Consider the following 19,605-nt stretch of genomic DNA (forward strand, 5'->3'; position numbering starts at 1 on the left):
GGGGGGGAAAAATGCAGCATAACGCTCCGGCCGTGGTAGTAGTGGAGACCGCCCTGACCTCGCTAGACGCTGCAGCAGCCCGTGGATGCTAGGAACGCCCTGCCGCCGCGGTGGTCCATACCTGTCCAAGGTCGTCTCCCACGGATGTAGCACCTGCGGTAGCATAGATACATTAGTAAGAGGGGTTCCCTCACGCACGGGGGGAAGACATGCCCCACCCCGAACGCAAGGAAGACCCCAAATACAAAATACAACGAAGAAGCTGAGCGGGGGGCAGGAAGGAAGACGAAGAATCGGATACCAAGGGGGGGGAGTGCGGGCGGGGGAGAGCTTCCGACGACTTCCTGGCAGACCTTCGCTTCCCCTACCCCCGCACAGCAGTGAAAAGTAATATGAAATGAAACAGAAATACTGCCCTTGCGATTCACTTCATAGAACTTAAAGGGGAAAGATCAATTCCCGGGTAAGAACGAAACTTGATCCAAATAATATGATGCTATCATAAAATATATATGAAAATGAAACAGAATACTGCACTTGCGATTTCACTTTCACGAAAAATAATCGTAAGGATCAATTCCCGGGTAAGAGCGAAAATTGATCCAAATTAAATTTATGCAAATAAATAAATGAAAATGAAAGAATACTGCATTGCGAATCCACTTTCATTGTATTTTATCATACAAAATAAAAGGCTCGTGCCGAGCGCAATCACGCTCTCGGTAACGAACGCACAGGGCAAAAATATAATGAAAAAAGTACTTACATTTTTCAATTACACACTTTCGCCCAAAATACATGACTCGGCGCGAGCGCGCCCGCCCTCGGCACCGAGACATAATTCAAGGGTTCAATTCATGAAAAGAGAGGAAATCGCCGCCATCTACGGCGATAGCTCCATGTTGGTTCATAATTAAGTAATGAAAATGAAAACAGTGTACTTCCACAGTTTCATTTTCAAGTCAAAACAAACCATTAGTAGAAAACACAATATAAACAAAGCATACGACGATGAAGCGGGCAGAGAGCGATGACGAACACGTCCTTCACACCCGCGGCCGAAAGCAAAAAGTGATTTGTTTACCTCCCAGTCGTTCGGACAAGCAGTTAACTACCGTTCTCCCCCCTTGTTCGAAGCTTACGACCGTTCCAGCTGCCGCTAGCTATTCCTATTGTTTAAATTTGGGAACGATGGTTTGTATTACGTATCGGAACAATTCCTTTTTACCTTGTAATTGGTGGTTTTATCCTCACTGCCATCATAACTGAAACTCGACAGTGCTTATTTGATTGTAATTATACACATTTTGGTCTTAATCCACTCCAAAATCGCACTTGAACCACGCTGCGGTTCCTGGTTCCTCAGCGCTCAATCCACAAACACAGTTAAGGGCAGCACACAAGTACATGGTTTATGAGGTGCAAAGCTATATTCCCTTAAGTTACTTACTCATTATTTAGTTAACTATTACTTTGTTGCTTCAAAATGTTTATTTTAATTCCATGTCTATTATCCCTTTTTTGCAACCAATTAACCCCGAAAAATGACAGATATTTCTGAAGTACTTGCGAGCAGACGACGGCAAAATGACTCATCGTTTGCCGATCTAGCGGAGGTTCACACATATGCTGATGCATTTACAAACTGTTTCCATGAATTCTAGTTCTCATAGTAATGCAGTAATGTTAAAATTGCTGTAATATGTATATATACTACAAATAGATATGCTAATTTCACTTATTTCCCCGGTTTTGTGTAAGTCTTTACCCAGTTTGGAAGGTAAACACATACCAATTGGCAACACTGATAAACAATAGAAGAGCCAGAAGAACGCAGGAGGTACCATTCACAAGCAAAACTGTTGATATTTGAATCAGGGATCTAGTTACTTTTTCAACAACGATATTTTCAAATTAATAATCATGAATATGTAAAAATATTTATGCAATTTCATGACCATATACTGCCATTTAAACTATTTATTTAAATAATTATCTAGTGTACGCTTCTTCTTCTTCTACTAAAAATCATAGTTCCCTTGGATAAGCAGTAGTTAGAAGTCGGTGTTTACGATTATTGTGATGAAAGTGCCCCAGCGTCTATGGGTACAAGTGGTGTTCGGATTTAGCACAGGAAAAGGGAAGTTTGTTGACACAAACAACTCCGCAAACTTCGAGATGGCGTCATCTTCAAAACATTTTTAGTTATAGGTAAAAATTTTTGAAAGCGACATAGGGGTAGTGTGTACTGTGTTTAGCCAAACTTCTTTTCAATTACACCTCTATTTAAATTCTTAAAAATATTGGCCTTTAATTTCTAAACTTTGGAGAGGAAAATACCTACTTCGAAAGTTGAGTAGAGGTCTCAAGCTTGTCCCTCTCACAACTCATGACTGATGACCATCTCCGGTGTCAGGACGTGTTAATTGGTACTTTTTTTTGGAGGGTGGCCACAAACGTGGTAGTCAGTGGGTTGGCCAGCCCAGTCGGTTGTTTACTTTTATATGAATCCACCCCGAATTCTTCACTCAGTTCTATCGCAATGTAGGGTTAATATTGCAACGTGATCGTCCCCCCCCAAAAAAAAAACATCCCCCCCCCCAACACCATTCTACTCACTTAGGAGTTGATGTCTGAGACAAAAGCTCCCCTATAACATGGTGCATGCTCCGTAGGATTCGGCATCGTAACTGTAGTAGTAATAAGTGGATTTTGCCTATGAAGCAGCTTCCTTATCGATTTGTTTATCTCTTATTTCCTCTTGTATTTCGTGTTCCAAATGTCATAAATAAGAGGAAATAACGCAATAACATGGCAAAACCTTCCCCCAAGAGTTTTACCTAACCCAAAACCTTGCATTCCCATCAGTCCCCCTTACCGTAGGCTAGAGTTGAACAGCATAATTCTCCCAAGTGATTTACCCTAACAAAAACCCCGCATTCCCATCGGGTCCCCCTTACAGTAGGATAGAGTTCAAAGGTGAATTCTAAGTTAATTACAGCCGACCAACAAAAACTAACGTTAAAGTGTAAATAATATGCCTGCCATGTATCTATTACTTTGATTATTCCAATTCTCTACCTAACAATCAACCCTCACCCCGTTTTACCAACTCGTACCTTGTGCACCTGCCACCCCAAATGACCCACCTCCCCTCAGCCGCTCCCTCCCGTGGAACATATGGCTTCCTGAAGGGAGCGTATCCCTCGGCCTCTACCAGAACGCAAACATGGCCACTTTGTGTATGAGTGTTGTCCCCCACCCAAAACCCCCAACTCCCAAAAAAGTCCCCCTTCATTGTTGGATAGAGATACAATGTAAATAACATTTGCCCAACACAAGATAACTGCTACTCTGTCATCAAAAGTTCTAAAACTGTAGGAAAAATCTATTTCCAAGGTAAAAGCAGCCGTGTCCTCAATACTTAGAAATACCACAATCAGTCTTTTCCCCCTGTCTGAAATTCCCCTCAGGAGAAATATGCCCTAGCTAGGGGGGAATTTCGTCCCAGGATAGTATTCCTCCCTTTGGGCCAAGATTCCCCCAATATCCCCACTCCTGTTATATAAGAGTATGGCTATGGCTATGACGATGCATAGTAACGACAGCCTTACCTGCCACACAGGATGATTATCACCAGGGGCGTAACTCATGAGGGGGAGGGGGGGACGTGTCCACCCAAAGTTTGAGTTAGGCGGGGGACACAGCATACCCCCTAAATAATAAATGTTATGGTTAAATATCACGCTCCTACGAATTTGATACAAAAACAGCCTCACCTGCCAATGGCCTAGCTCAACACCGCTTTCAGCTCTCCTCTCACAGTGCTTGGTTTACTGATAAGTGTTCCTGTGTTGGATTTCCTTGAGCATTTGAATGCAACATTACAGGGATCTTCTGTAATAGTATCCGGCATGACTGAGGCAGTTGACAGCGCCAGAGAACATATTTATAAAAAAAAAAAACTTCCAGTGTGTTAAGCAAGGGTGCCCTGAAAATAACATCGGCCTTCTTTAGGTCTTATAGGAACAATCCCACTAAAGGTGCCAACACTATCATGACATTCGAACTTTCGAAGAATTAAAGAAATGTCTTAATAATAAACCTTATATATACTGTATATTCTGCTTCGGAAAGTATATACAATGTTTCGTTCACGATCAAGAATGGTAATCAAGCAAGGACATATATAGTATAGAGAGGGATAAGCTTTTTGGATTTTTCTTCTTGATATAGTTACACATAATGATTACTGTTGTGAAGTCCGTTTTCATTGTGAGAAACTTATACAGAAAGTTGTATTTTTTGCATAATCAGTCATAATATAGAACATAATCTTCTACACAATTATAATATTTTTTTGCAAATGAGGGTTCTCTTATCACCATTTCCTTTTCAGAAAAATGCCAACTGAAAGTATTGCATTCCTTTGACTGAAAGAGAATCTATTATGAAAATCGACTACTGTCGAAAGATTACAGTATATAATATATTTTTAAATACTTCATTTGTTGTTTTTTATTCTTTTAGAAAAAATCATATTAAATTTTTTTAAGTCATTTTAATAATATTGCATAGTTGTCCTTGTATCTAATATAAAACCACATAAAATCAGTTTGATTTCCGTCTGAAATAATTGCATTGCTTATCTGAATTTGAATAATTGTATAGAGTACAGTATTTGTATGAATGCTGCTCACAAAACTTCAACTTGACATTCCTATTCTAGGGCTGGACAAGAATTGTGTAAGTGGGATATGTTTATATGGTGTGTTTGCATGGAACTAGTGGTTATTCAGCAAAGGTACTTTACGTGACTTCTGAACCCCGCCGAGAGTGAACTTCAATCACCAGAAATACACTTCACTGAGTTCTCTCCCTCCTCAATGAAATCCCCGAGAATCGAACTCGCGGCCACCGAGGCGCTTCGCAATCGCATAAATGGGAATAATCAGTTCTGGTTCTCAGTGCCAAAAGAACTGCTGGAATCGGTTCCTAAGAGGAACTGACTGGGACATACTTGCAAGTTGCAATCCATTATAAACTTTATGGCAGGTGGGAAGGACAGTATATGTATTGTAACTATATTAAATAAATATTGTATTTAAAAGTTTACATCTTTGTTTTGGGGAAAGAGAAAAAAATCTAATTACTAAAACCTTTCTGTCCATTAGATAAATTTGTCTTTGAGACTGCATCGCCAACCTCAGAAGTCTTTCTGATGGCACAGATGATGCAGGGGAGCAGATATATATTTTTGATTGCTCCTGTGTCCTCAGCTGTCCTGTCTGTGAGACTGTGTCTAAGTGATGAGACAAGCTAGCATCAGGTGGTCAAGAGAGAGTACCACTTAACGCTGTCTCCCAGGCGATGCCAGTCTGTGCTTATACTTGCAACCGACTACTGCGTTAGAGACGTTACTAACGTCTTAGTTTGTGGTTGGAGAACCACTCTTTCGGAACTGGTTTGAAGGAGGGAACCAATTCTGGGTTACCTGTTTGGAACCGCAAGAACTGTCTCTTTCCCAGCCCTGTTTTATGATAAAGATTATGTATATTTAGCTTCAAAATTTATTGATATCTGAAAATTTCTGTAAATGGAAACTTTGGCATCTTTAAACTATAAAGATGTTTAAACTCTACTACCTATTATAATGTTTTCTGTTCTGACCTTTCTAACTTTCAACATATGACTTCATTCAACAAGATTTCCACTAGAATATATATAGTATATATATATAATATGTATATATATATTGGAAGGGGAATATCTGGATGCCATGGTATTGACATGTAGCTACTATTCACACACAATTTTATCCGAATATGCTAGGTTTTAGTAAAAAACACAATTCTCATGAATAATACCTTTAATATTATCAAAACATGTTTGTTCTTTGCTATACATAGTACACTGTATTGTAACTAAATAAATTGTTTTTGTTCAGTATTTTATATTAATCTCATAACTTGTGTTTCGAGTAAGTATTATTTGGTGTACACTAATTACTATTGGCAAGAAAAATAAAGAAATTAATAAATGGCAAACCCAAAAATGGTCGATTTTGGTGAGGTTTTGTTTACATTTCTTTCGTCTGGCAGCATAGTCAGTGCTAGCAGCTCGGACCATCCTTGCTTACGTCACAAAACGTCGAACAGGCTTTGTATCTCGGTGGTTTTGTTGTACCCTCCACCTCTTTAAGATAAGGTTCCCAAATTATTCTTTATTATTATTATTACATCGTTCTACCCAAGTGATACATTTTTGTGGGTAGTTTTTTGTTATACCGCACATCTATATAACTATTCCGTGGCGAGGTAGTAGTCACTGTCAACCTGTACCGTCCCTTCTCACCTCCCCCCCCTCCCCCCCCCACACACACAAGTGCGCCATCTTCCCCTTAATGAACATATTGCTCCGTGGTGGTTGCACAGTTCAAACATGGCGGCTTTGTTTACATTTCTTCGTTGCCCACCAACTGAACACCTCAATCGATTCCCAACTGAAGTTGACGTTTTTCTATGTAATTTTACTTGCTGAACAAGATTTAAACGGAATATTTTTTCGTTCAACTGTAACTAAACTGTTATTTACCTTTGAACTCTATTACGACAGTACATTGCATCCTGTGTACCGTCTTGTAACCTTCAAAGGTCAAATGAAGTTTAGTTACAGTTGTCCGAATAAATATTCCTTTGAAATCTTGTTCAACAATTAAAATAACGTAGGAAAAAGTCAACTGCCACAATCTACCTCAAAGCGGAATTCTTACATAGAAGTACTGTATATTCTGCTTCTGAAATAATATATATGTTTCGTTCACGATTAAGAATGGTAAGGAAGCAACTCTCAAGCAAGGACAGGACATAATTTATCGTGTATAGAGGGATAACCTTGTTAGATAGTTTTTCATAATAAAGTACCCATAATAATTTCTGTTTTGAAGTTCGTTTTCATTGTGAAAAAGTTATATATACAGAAAGTTGAGTTTTTCATTTTTTGCATAATCAATCCTAATATGGAACATAACCATAATCTTCTACATAATTATAATTTTTTAAAATTAATAGTTCTCTGTCAACATTTCCTTTTCATAAAAATATCAACTAAAAGTATTTCATCATTTGACTGAAAGAGAATCATATATTAAAATCGACTACTGTGGGAAGATTACAATAAACGTAGATCTAGGGTACCTATCTGCGGCAGCCCAGACTATGGCAGTTGCGGTTTTTCTATGCAGTTTTGCCTACTGAACAAGAATTTTAAGTAATATTTATTTGGACGACTCTAATTTACCTTTGAACTCTATCCTACGGAAAAGGGGACCCCCATTGGGAACCAGGGTTTTGAGTAGGGACAAAACACTGGGAAGAATTTTGCCGTTCAACGCTATCCTAAGGTAAGGGGGACCCCCAGTGGGAACCGGGGTTTTGGGTGGAGAGAAACCACTTGGGGGGAGGTTTTGCCGTGTTGTTGTGGTATTTCCCATTATTTTTGACATTTAAAACACGAAATACTATAGAAAATAAGAGATAACAAAGGCACCGATAGTGGAGACGTTTCATATCCAAATCCCATCTACTACTACTACCATTACAACACCGAATCCTAATACGCATGCGCCAATTCTACTGCGCATGCGCTAGTGTAAGGGAGCTTTTGTTCTAAACCAAAGACAATACACGAAAGATGGGAAACTGACTATTAATACCATTAAAAAAAACATCATCCAACCCGTTAGATGCGCGCCATCTATTGATCATGCCCTCAACTAAAACTCGGCTGTGGCGTAGCACGGCTTTTTTAAATGTTAAAATTTATTCTTATGCTGCAATAAACCTCTCTTTATAAATTATTGAATACTAAATCGATTAATATTGCTTGTTAACATGATTACAGGGCTCTATCATAGCTTATGACTTATATATTAGGCATTTCTGAATCATTAAATAAAATCCTTCAGTTAATGTAACATTAATTGCTAAGTATCTTTATCTAAAATTGAGAGGGCAGTTAACATTAATTGTTATGTATCTTTATCTAAAATTGAGAGGGCAGTTAAAATGAAACAAACTTATTCTCATATTATCTTATTATTTCACCAATATAGTATACAGTAATTATTTTCCTTTTTTTGGGCTTGTGCTTATGATTGTATACTGTACATACCTAAGCGACTGTACACAAATGTTCTTGGAAAGAACATAAACAAAGTAAAACAAATGGCACATGCTTCATTTGCATGCAATAGTCATACAAGTCATGCTAACAAAACATGCATATATCAGAATTTAAATAGCAAACAAAGCATGGGATAATCAAAACCAATAATATGAAATCAAAATGAAAAAGCAGACTTAACTTGCATGCTGATTAGGCAAAAGTTAAGCAATATTTGTTAATAAAACTAAGAAAAGTACAAAAACAAAGTAAGGTACCCTTTCATAACAAATGCAATGCTGTATTTTACAGAATACTGTATAAGCAAAAATCTAGGTTTAACCTAATCTTCATAAAAAGCAAATAAAAATTTAAATCACAAATCAAATAGGAAACAACCTATTTATAATTAATTTATTCTCTCTTTAGCCCAATTGTGGGAGTTCTCAAAAATGCATATTCAATTGGCACCCTTTTATGAAGGTAATGTAACCAACACTTCTGCCTGGTATTTTCCAGTAAAATGCCATTTTCTGCAAGAAGCATGCATTCTAAAAAAATTTGAAACAATTATTCTAATTGACTTGAACCATGTTCCATTTTGCATCATGTACAGTACAAGCAAATATCATAGGTTTTCACAACTTGTTTTGCCAATTTATTACTACTGTATTACTGCGTACATTTGCTGCCAAATGGTAAATTTACTTTGGAATACTATGTGGGGTGTTGGTACCAATTACAAGATTTCATTTTAAAAATTGAACAATTATGAGCATATAATGTGGGAGCAGATATGCTGGTTTGCATGTAATTTTTTTTATTTTGAATGCTTTTATCCATACATATAGGAAAATTCAATCATAGATTAAAAGGTTAGTGAACTTGAAATTAAAGTAAAAACACTCTAACTTAACTAACTACTTATGCTCTCCCATATGAATGCTCCCACAAGATCCATCCTTCCTGATGAAACAACTTTGGTTTGCTAAATAGTTGCTTATTAATGAAAAATTAAGGTAAACATTCATAACTACAACCCAAGGGTAAGCTGCTGAGAATATAACATTAGTATAGTATATATACAGTATATCAAAGTTGCTGTGAGTAGCCTATCTGGAAAAGGCATGGAGACCCAATATTCACGAATTGCATGACAGTGATAGGAATTGGTATGTTTATTTCATATTTCTAGAGATTTTCAAGATATGCAAATATAACTTTAAGGTATTTATTTGAAATACAATTGATGCCTGTAAATTACAAGAAAATAAAGTTTTTCGAGTTGCTTTTGATATGTTTTGCAAGATAGCTTCATTTCCATTGCAAATTACTGTTGACATGGAAGGTAACTGTTGGCATGGTTATGGTACTGCTGATATAGTTAGGTTTACTGTTGACATGATTAGGCTACTGATGTACACTACCAGGAAGGTTAGGTTGGTTGTTGGGGTTTCAAGTGGCAATTTTTTTTTTTTTTTCTAGTCGAAAATCACATATACATCACATGTAAATATTTTCCAATATTTATTTCGGAATAACACTGCACCGACATTCAATTTTGCTTTGGTCTATTTTATTTCTTCATTTTCTCTAAAAGTCATCATGTACTTTGTAACAGATGTAATGATTTTATTACCTTTCTTTATTCTGAGGAAAAGCATGAAAAATCAGATGGGGAAAATCCTTTTTCGTCCTATTGCAAACCACACACGGGTGATGATGGCTACGCCCACTCATGATTGAAATTGAATGCCCCGCTTTGTGAAAAAGTAAACAAACAGACGATGTAGGCAGGTGCAATGCCAACGCCATCTTCATTTCATGCCAGGTACTAAATTGTATGCGGCCGATGCGGCTGTAGCTTGAGCTTCCCATCTTTCGTGTATTGTCTTTGGTTCTAAACGCAGACTTCTTAGTGAGGAAAAAAATGGGGCTGTACGGGAGGGGTACATGTATATTAGCCAATCACATTGCAACATGACCCCTACATTGCTATTGTACCAAGTGAAGAATTGTGGGTTATTGATACATTGAGTTACATAAATTCATTTTCCTAATTTGTATTTTAATCCTGTTATATGAATCCTAGTGTTTATTACTGTTTACTTTATCACAGTATTTGTATAATATTTGTTTTGGCATGTTCTCACCCAATAATTTGGCCATATATACCTTGAAATATTAAGTTATAATGGAGGACAGACACCTGAAAATGCCTACGTGGTTTGACTAGAAGTGGGTGTTAGGACGATTTGATACCTACCTTTCTGTCGGTTACGTGAAATTGCAAGTTGCTTGGGATATTTCATACATGATTTATACACAACTCACTCTCTTCCCTTTCCAGTATTCGCGTCTGACTGTTTATGTTTCATCATTAAGAATACATTTCATACCCATAACAATTTCTTTGTTAAAATTTGACCTTATTGGAACATCTACTTATATATATTCCATAATATCCTTTTACACACATTTCAGTTTACACCTTTTTCTCCCTTCTTTTTCTATTATCCACCTCTGTCTATTTACGCTCACAATTTTACAATCCTTTCTCACCCATAAAAAATTTTTGGATAAAATTTTACTAATTATTAGAACATTTTCATTTGTTATATCTCAGTCTACCTTCAAGTTTGTCTTCCTTTACGGTGGAGGGGGTTATGGTGTCGAATAATATGTTCTACTAGGTTAGGTTAGGTTAGGATGGTTAGGTTAGCATAGTAACCTATATGTTGGCCTTCCTTCAAGTTTGTCTATCTATAAGGGGGGTCCGCCCCCAGTCAGGTAACACGTTCTGCTAGGATAGATTAGGTTAGGTTGGTTATATCTTAGTCTACCTTCAATTTTGTCTTCCTTTACGGGGGGGGGGGGGGGGTACAGGTGGGCTCCACCCGCCCGGCCAAGTAATATGTTCTACTAGGTTAGGTTACACAACATTTCATCGCAATAATATTTCCTTTAATAATAATGCACAGTACCTTAGGTTTCATGGAAATAAAAGACACAGAGTTTTATGATTTTACAGAGTTCACATTGTCTCTTCAACTGGCCTCTCTGATTTCTTGTACTGACCGTTCATTACAAGATCCTGTTCACGCATGTGTTATGCAGTATTGCACATTTTTTTTCCTTTTCTGAAAATACAATGTTAGTTTCCACATACATGTGAAATCATCCCCCTTAATGTACCCGCCCACAATTCTTCCGACCAATCAGAAGCCTTGTCACCAATGTGCTGCCAATACCCATATTCAACAGATTGCGTTTTAAAATCATTTAGTAAGAAGTATTCGCAGTGTGAACACCCACGCTCCATATTCTTAAAGTGACCGTGTTTCACCAATAATAGTGTTAAAAATTCTGTTACGATATATGTACATCCTAATATAATTTTGGGAAACCTATCTGTGTTCGTGATTCGTTTGGTATTTGGCCGAAAATCTGTTCAAGATTCAAGAATCAAAGATCAAGAATCGAAGATGAGACAAGATTCGGCATATGTAAGTGCGTATCTGAATTGTACCATCTGCCACTTTAAGGTAAAGTTCCCAAACTATATTCCCCTATTGTTAGAACAATCATGGTTCAGTAATTTTCAGTTAGAAGTGTTAGATTTTGTTGGTTAGTTATCGTTATTTGCCATATCCACTACAACCAACGACCCATCGTCACTTAGCCAACTCGTACCTCCTGTGCGGCTGTGTTTACATTTCACCGAACACTTGGTAGATCGATCTATAGAACTATTCCACGGCGACCTAGACTATGGCAGTTGACGTTTTCCTATGTTATTTTACTTGCTTTACAAGAGTTGAAGGGGATATTTTTTTCGTTCCGCTGGAACTAAACTTTAATTCACCTTTGAACTCATGTAGTCTTCAAAGGTAAATTACTGCTTAGTTACAGTCGTCCGAATAAACATTACTTTCAAATCTTGTACAGCAAGTAAAATATTATAGGAAACGAAGTGATTATTTGCCCGACGGTCGGGCAAACAAGCAAACCATTTTCTTATTTTCCCGACCGTGACGTCATCAGAAATCTGGGAACGAGGTCCTATGAAACCGACGCCATGATGAAAATGGATTCGAGAAGTGATGGACGTGTATTTTATGTGGGTCAAAAATTCAAAGATTATGACGAATTCGTGAGAGAAAAAGAAAAACTAGAACATCAAACATGTGCCAAGTATGTTATACGTGACTGCAGAACAATCGGCAAGCCAAACAAAACTGTAGTTAACCCTCAGAACCACTACAAGAATGAGTTCAGATACACCCGTGCCAGTTTTCAGTGCAAACATGGCGGAGAGCACAGCACTACGAGCACAGGTAAAAGACCTAACCAAAGGTATTATGACATCCTATTATATATTTTTCGGTCCTTATTTTTAACCTTATAGACAAGAAAATAGACCAACTCAGTCAGTTGATTACAGTACGAACACTGCACTGTGCATGCAATGCACTGCAGTGTTCGTGTACATTTTGATGTGTGTACACAGTGACAGTACACACAGTACATTCAACATTTAAACTAGGCCTATTAATATGGTCCTATTAATATCCATTAATATTGGTCATGTTGTTGGTTAGGCCTAACTTACTGGGCTAGTTCATGAAATTAAAGTACTGTACAAATGGATTTTCCAGTGTTAATTGACCACTAGTTCATCGGTACGTAAGAATACCAAAAACCACAGAAAGCCACAGAAAACCACATAAAAGCAACCGAAAACTATAACATCATAACGTCACAATGGCAACATCACAAAATGACAAAGACTCTCGAAGAGGGTACCAGGCTAAAAGCCCTTACCTGCGCAGAGCCATCTATTATACTGCCAGCTCCCCATTGATCTTGTAACAGCTGTTAAAATGATATTTTTTTCTTCAGAACATTCAAGATGAACTGCCCCAGCGGCTTCCTTCTGACCGCGAATAGAAAAGAAGACTGCCTGGTTGTGAGCAAGGCTGATTTCACCCACAACCACGAAACAATTAAACCGGTCAACCTTCCTAATGTACCCTCAAATGCGGCGCCTGGAAAACGAACACGTTGATGTGGGAAGATTAATGTTCAAGATGTCGGTACCACCAAAGGTTTTTCAAGATACGCTAGCCCAGGTATCAGGAAAAATGTTGACACCTGTAGACATTAACAACCTTAAACAAAAATTCCGAATGGAAGATAGCAATGGCGCTACTGATGTGACACTTTTAATGGAAACTCTTGATAACATTTTAGAACAGGAACCTGGTAGTTATGTTGAAATTACCATAGGTGACGATGGCAAGATTACGAACATTTTTATTCAACTGCCATTCATGAAAGAAGCCTTAGTCAAGTTTCCTGAAGTTCTATTACTTGACGGGACATAACGAATTAATAACACAAAGATGCCGCTTTACACATTCATGGTTGAGGATGGCTACGGTTGCAGCATTCCTGTAGGTCATTTCTTTGTTGCAAATGAAAACATGGAGACGATTGCAGCAGGATTTGAATCATTGAAGAAATCGGTTGGTGTAAAAATACTGAGTCAGAATCAAGTGTTCTTGGTAGACAAGGGCTTGACGGAAATAGGTTTGGTTAGAAAGTACTTCCCAGAGTCAGCGATTCATTTATGCCTATTTCATGTGTTTAAAACATTTAGAAGCGAAACAACCAAGATCTTAGGAAAGAACAGAAATAAAATAACAGAACTAGTTGAAAAGATAGCGTACTGTTCAACGGAAGAAACCTATGAGGAATTATACGCTCAGCTGCTTGAAAAGACTACTTCCCAGTTTGGGGAGTACTTCAAAAAAAACTGGCATGAATGTAGGGACATGTGGGTGTCAGCTTGGCGAAAGAAGACCGTGACATTTGGTAACCGCACCACCAATAGGTTAGAATCATTCCACCACAAGTTGAAAGAAGTGATAAAATCTATGCAGTCTGTAGCAGAATGTGTTCGTGGCCTTGTGCGGTTCAGTAACAGGAAAGAGTTTGAAATTGAACATCGTCGATTTCTGTCCAAATCCACAGTTGCCTACTGTGCCTCTGCTAACCATGAAGAATCAAAGCGCATATATGCAACATGTACACCATTTGCAGCTGGACTTGTGAACGAATCGCTGACACAAATGAAGAAAATCTGTGGTCAATACTCTTGTCAGGCTAGAACCGATGATGGTAGCTTCCTTATTCAGCATAGCAGTGGGCATCAATACACAGTTAATTCGCTGATGAATTTATGCACATGTACGTTTGCAACAACCATGCTATTACCTTGTAAGCATGTGTTTCTAACAAGAGAACAGAACTGTGTTGATGTATTTGACGAATCCCTTATACCAGAGAGGTGGAGAACAACCTATCAGCTGCTGTCTCTATCTGAACATCTTCCAAAGCCAACAGCTGTGCTGACAAAAACAAAGCAAAGAAACATATTAAGTCGATGTGAAAAGTATAACAAGGTATTTGGTCTTCTCAAGGATGTAGCGAGTGTAGTTGCAGAACACGGTCAAGCCAAGTTCAATGGATACATCACTGAAATCAAACTTCTTAAGGATTTGATTAGCAGTGGTAAAACTGTTAAAGTCGTGGAAGTCGTACATGTCGTACTTGTGTGATCACACTAGATAGAGGCTACCCTGCCTTTAATAAGTGTTGAAATAACTGAGTATAAAAATAATATGCTGCCATTGTTTGGTAATAAGATATAAAAATCCTAACTTGTGTTAGCAAACTAGAATAGAGGCTACCCTACCTTTAAAGCCCATAATTTTTTAACAAGACAAATATGAGGCTTCCCCCTTACGTTAGTGTGCCTGGCCACAGGGGGCCTAGATGTTCCATGAGTTTATAACAAAGGCTTTGGAAATAATTCGTGCACAGTATAGCCCATTTTTTAGCCTAAAAAAGCTACAAAAAATTTGACGGTTGCCTTTTTACAATATGCCATGACGAACAGGCTAACAACAGTCCACAAACGACAGTCGGGAAAATAAGTTCCCACGACCGTCATTAGAATAAGCAATATTCGCACTGTTTACACAACGGTCGTTAGAATAACAACCCAATTGTACTGTTTAGACGACGGTCGGGAAAATAATTCCAGTGCACTGTTTACCCGACCGTCGGGAGAACAAGAAAATGTGCTTATTGTTTGCTTCTGTAAAAATAACACAATAAATACAATATTTTTAAATACTTCATTTGTTGTTTTTTAAGTCATAATCAAAATATTGCATAGTTGTCCTTGTATCTGATATATAAACACAAAATCAGTTTGATGTCCATCTGAGTTATAAGCATCACTAAATTTGTTTATAATATTGGTGAGAATCCTGTAGAGTACAGTATTTTAAGGAATGCCGCTCTTAAACCTTCAACCGGATGTTCCTATCCTAGGGCTGGGCAAGAATTGTGTAAATGGGGTTGTATGGTGTTTCTACATAGCTTGGTACCAGTGGGTATTCAGCAATGGGGCTTTACGTAACTTCCAAACCACGTCAAGAGTAAACTTCTATCACCAGAAATACACTTCTCATTGGAATCCCCAAGAATTTAACTCACAGCCACCGAGGTGGCATGCCAACACCATACCGACCATGCCATCGAGGTGCTTCGCGATCGCATATATGGAAATAAACAGTTCTGGTTCTCAGCACCAAAAGAACTGCTGGAACCGGTTCCTAACTGACTGGGACATACTTGCAAGTTGCAATCCATTGTAAACTTTTATGGCTGGTAGGAAGGACAGTATATGTGTTACCCTCCCTGACACCATGGTATGCATTAAGGCGAAATTGGTTACACATAATCTCTACCCACCCTCTCTCTCTCTCTCTCTCTCTCTCTGGCATAGCCTTTTCTCTCTCTCTCTCTCTCTCTCTCTCTCTCTCTCTCTTCTCTCTCTTCTCTCCATTCTGACAGGTCATCAAATTAGAGTCAGAGTTATAAAAAATATAATATTTATTCAACATAACATACTAGTTGAATGACTCAAATTCTTACAAGATCAACAATGGAAAGATAATAATTCAAGTCTCACAGACAAACTAACTCAGTTAACCCCCTAGTATTTAAATGTCTCAATCAGTAATTAGTCACACCAATCTCTTCTCCAAAATATTATAGTTCCCTCCATTCGGGACACTCTGTCCCTAGGACACTTTGTCCCCTCACTAGAAACGCCTGTTTAAAAGACACGAGAAGATACTCGTAAGCACACACACTTGTGAAGACAAAGTCAATAAAATAAAATGGAACATCTTTACAAAATGTCAAACAGACAACAAGCCATCCCTTTGGCTAAAGTAAGACAATTCACTTACCCATTACAGCCTGGAAAACACACACTTTGTTCAAACAAACTCTTTGGCACTCGCCATCGTGGCTATGCCTTTCTCGCACAGACCTCTCCGCAAGTCTCTCATAGATTCGGCTAAAGATGCCATTATGAACTGAAGAGGCGCACACGTACACATGAACTCACACATAATTACAGAACGAACGTTGACCCGCTTAAACATGCATTTTCGTATCGCACCATCCCAGAAATGATTTATCAGCTTTCTCAGGTCATTGCTTCGGACTCTTGTCTCTATGGGTAGTTAAAAGTGAACAGTCTTCACATTCCAAGAAATGTCACAACGAACATATTTAATATATTATTAATCATAGCCCTCTTTCATCTGACATATGTATTGTAACTATATTAAAGAAATATTGTATTTAAAAGTTTACATCTTTCTTTTGGGGAAAGAAAAAATTTAATCACTAAAACCTTTCTGTCCATTAGACAAATTTGTCTTTGGGACAGCATCACCAGCCTCAGAAAAGCCTTTCCGATGGCACAGATGATGCAGGGGAGCAGAGATATGTCTTTGATTGCTCCTGTGTCCTCAGCTGTCCTGTCTGTGAGACTGTGTCTAAGGGATGAGACAAGCTAGCATCAGGTGGTCAAGAAAGAGGACCACTTAACGCTGCCTCCCAGGTGATGCTGGTCTGTCACTTATACTCGCAACCGACTACTGTGCTAGAGATGTTAGTTAGTTGGTGGTTGGAGGACCGCTCTTTGGGAACAGGTTTCGAAGGCGGGAACCGATTTTGAGTTACCTCTTTGGAATCGCAAGAACTCATTCTTGCCCAGCCCTGTTTTATGATAAAGATTATGACAGCAGTGTTCCCAGGTGCCAGCCTTCCAATTTCTGTATATTTAGCTTCAAAATTTATTGATATCTGAAAATTTCTGCAGAGGGAAACTTTGGCATCTTTAAACTATAAAGATGTTAAAACTGTATTACCTATTATAATGTTTTCTGTTCTGACCTTACTAGCTTTTAACATTATGACTACTTCATTCAACAAGATTTCCTCTAGATATATATATATATATATATATATATATATATATATATATATATATATATATATATATATATATATATATATATATATATACTTGGAGGAGGAAGGTGAATATCTGGATGCCATGGTATTGACATATAGCTACTATTCACACACAATTTCATCCGAATATGCTAGGTTATAGTAAAGCCACACAATTCTCATGACTAATACCTTTAATATTATCAAAACTGAAAAATAATGTTAACAGTGGTAAAATGAAAATATTACTGACTACCCAACCTTTAGCAATTAGAATAAAACGATAGTCACAGCATTTTAGTCACTAGACTCACTATCGTCTGCCTCCTCAGGATTTGATACGTTGTACATAGACTCTTGCGCCATTTCTACCATCTGTTGTGGTATGGGAATGTCATGCCATGCATTTGACACTAGAAACCTCTTTGTATGCAACAATCCACTTAACTGAAAAAGAAACCCACAAAATCACTGTGTATAACGTGTTTACTTATATGTATTTACATTTAATTTTACATCACACTCGAGTACTTTCAGGCACTATCTGTGGCCCATTTTCAAGGGATGTGTAGGTTGTCAGCCTAGGTCAAGGCCTATAGCAGTCTTCTGGAACTTCTTGTTGAGCTGTCATTTATGCCATGGCTGTTCTGGTTTCCTTGAGAATTGCTAATCCCCTCTTGTTGCTCTGATATCCTGAGCTGATGGTCAATGGGATTAACCCTTATGGTAAGTGAGTGGTCACCAAAAGTCTGTTGGGTAGAAAACCTAATCTCCAGGTCAAAAGGGTCAATCTTAGCTTCTTTTAAATCAAAGCTCTGCTTATGGGATCTCCTGAGGTAAAACCTTTGTTCCCTTCTATTACTTTAATCTCTCTGCTACTACCCTCCTATAATGACTGATTTTATTGCTTTTGTATATAAGCCTACTATTTTTAAAATCCATCCTATGGTCATTTTCCCAAAAATGCCTGGCTATAGCACTCCCCTGAGAGTTAAGCTGTACTGCCCTTCTTTGTTCTTGTATTCTAGTCCTTATTCCCCTACCTGATTCCCCCACATATTTGTCTCCACAATTGCTGCAATTGATTTTTAGGCATAAAAGGGAGGGCAACTATTTTCTTGTTTTCTTTATTCCATGTACTCTCTACCTTTGCTCAGTAAAATATCTTCCTAGCTTTGTTGAGTGCCCTTTTTCTGAACCATTCCGGGTATGCTAATGCATCAATGCTTTTATCGATGCAATTTATTTTTTGATCTGTCTTGCAAGGTTCACACGTTCTCATTACCCCAAGAAATAAACCTGTTAGAACACCTATTTTTATATCATGACTGTGAAAGGAGAAGAAATGAATGTATGAGTTTGTATGTGTGTGGCTTTCTATATGTGCTGAATTCATATCCTGTTTCTTTTCTTTCTATATGTCTGAAAAGGGCAATTTATTATTGTTACTTTTCTCTAAAGTGAATTGGATGTTGTTATCAAACTTATTGAGTTCGTCTAGAAAAGTTTATATTTCATTTTCATCACCTAGCAAAATAGCAAAACTATCATTCACATATCTCCACCAACCTTGCTGTTTTAAGTTAGGGGTATTAATATTAGGAACTAGATTGGTTTAGAAATATTCCATATAGATGTTAGCAAGTGTAGGTGATAATGAGGATCCCATAGCTACTCCATATTTCTGTTTGTAAACTTGTCTCTCAAACGTGAAATAAGTATCAATGACACAATTTATTAAACTCAAGGAAGATGCCTATTTCTCTGTTTGGGTTGAAAATACCCTCATTATGTTTAGTCTGAAGAAATTATAATACTTTATCTAAGGGGACATTAGTGAATAATGCTACTACATCAAAACTAAAAATGTTTCCCTTTATATTCTTTTTCTTAACTTTGTCCATGAAATCTACTGAATGTTTATTATGTGATTCTGAAAATATAGTGACTAATAATAATAATCTACCTACGTATATTCCTAGTTTTTGCTGTTGAATTCTATGTTGATGTTGTTTGTAGTTCTTACACAGAAATTTAATCCTTGCTCTTGTGCTG

At 37.7% G+C, this 19,605-nt stretch overlaps 1 protein-coding gene across 1 annotated transcript; it reads left to right on the forward strand.

Annotated features, from left to right (window-relative positions):
- The first annotated feature begins 13,568 nt into the window (after positions 1 to 13,568).
- LOC135205138 (uncharacterized) lies at positions 13,569 to 14,786 on the forward strand. Its single transcript, XM_064235500.1, has one exon. It carries the CDS (start codon positions 13,569 to 13,571, stop codon positions 14,784 to 14,786), a length of 1,218 nt encoding a protein of 405 aa, XP_064091570.1.
- The last annotated feature ends 4,819 nt before the right edge of the window (positions 14,787 to 19,605 follow it).

This window comes from Macrobrachium nipponense, chromosome 48, assembly GCF_015104395.2.
Source record: "Macrobrachium nipponense isolate FS-2020 chromosome 48, ASM1510439v2, whole genome shotgun sequence".
Classification (NCBI taxonomy): domain Eukaryota; kingdom Metazoa; phylum Arthropoda; class Malacostraca; order Decapoda; family Palaemonidae; genus Macrobrachium; species Macrobrachium nipponense.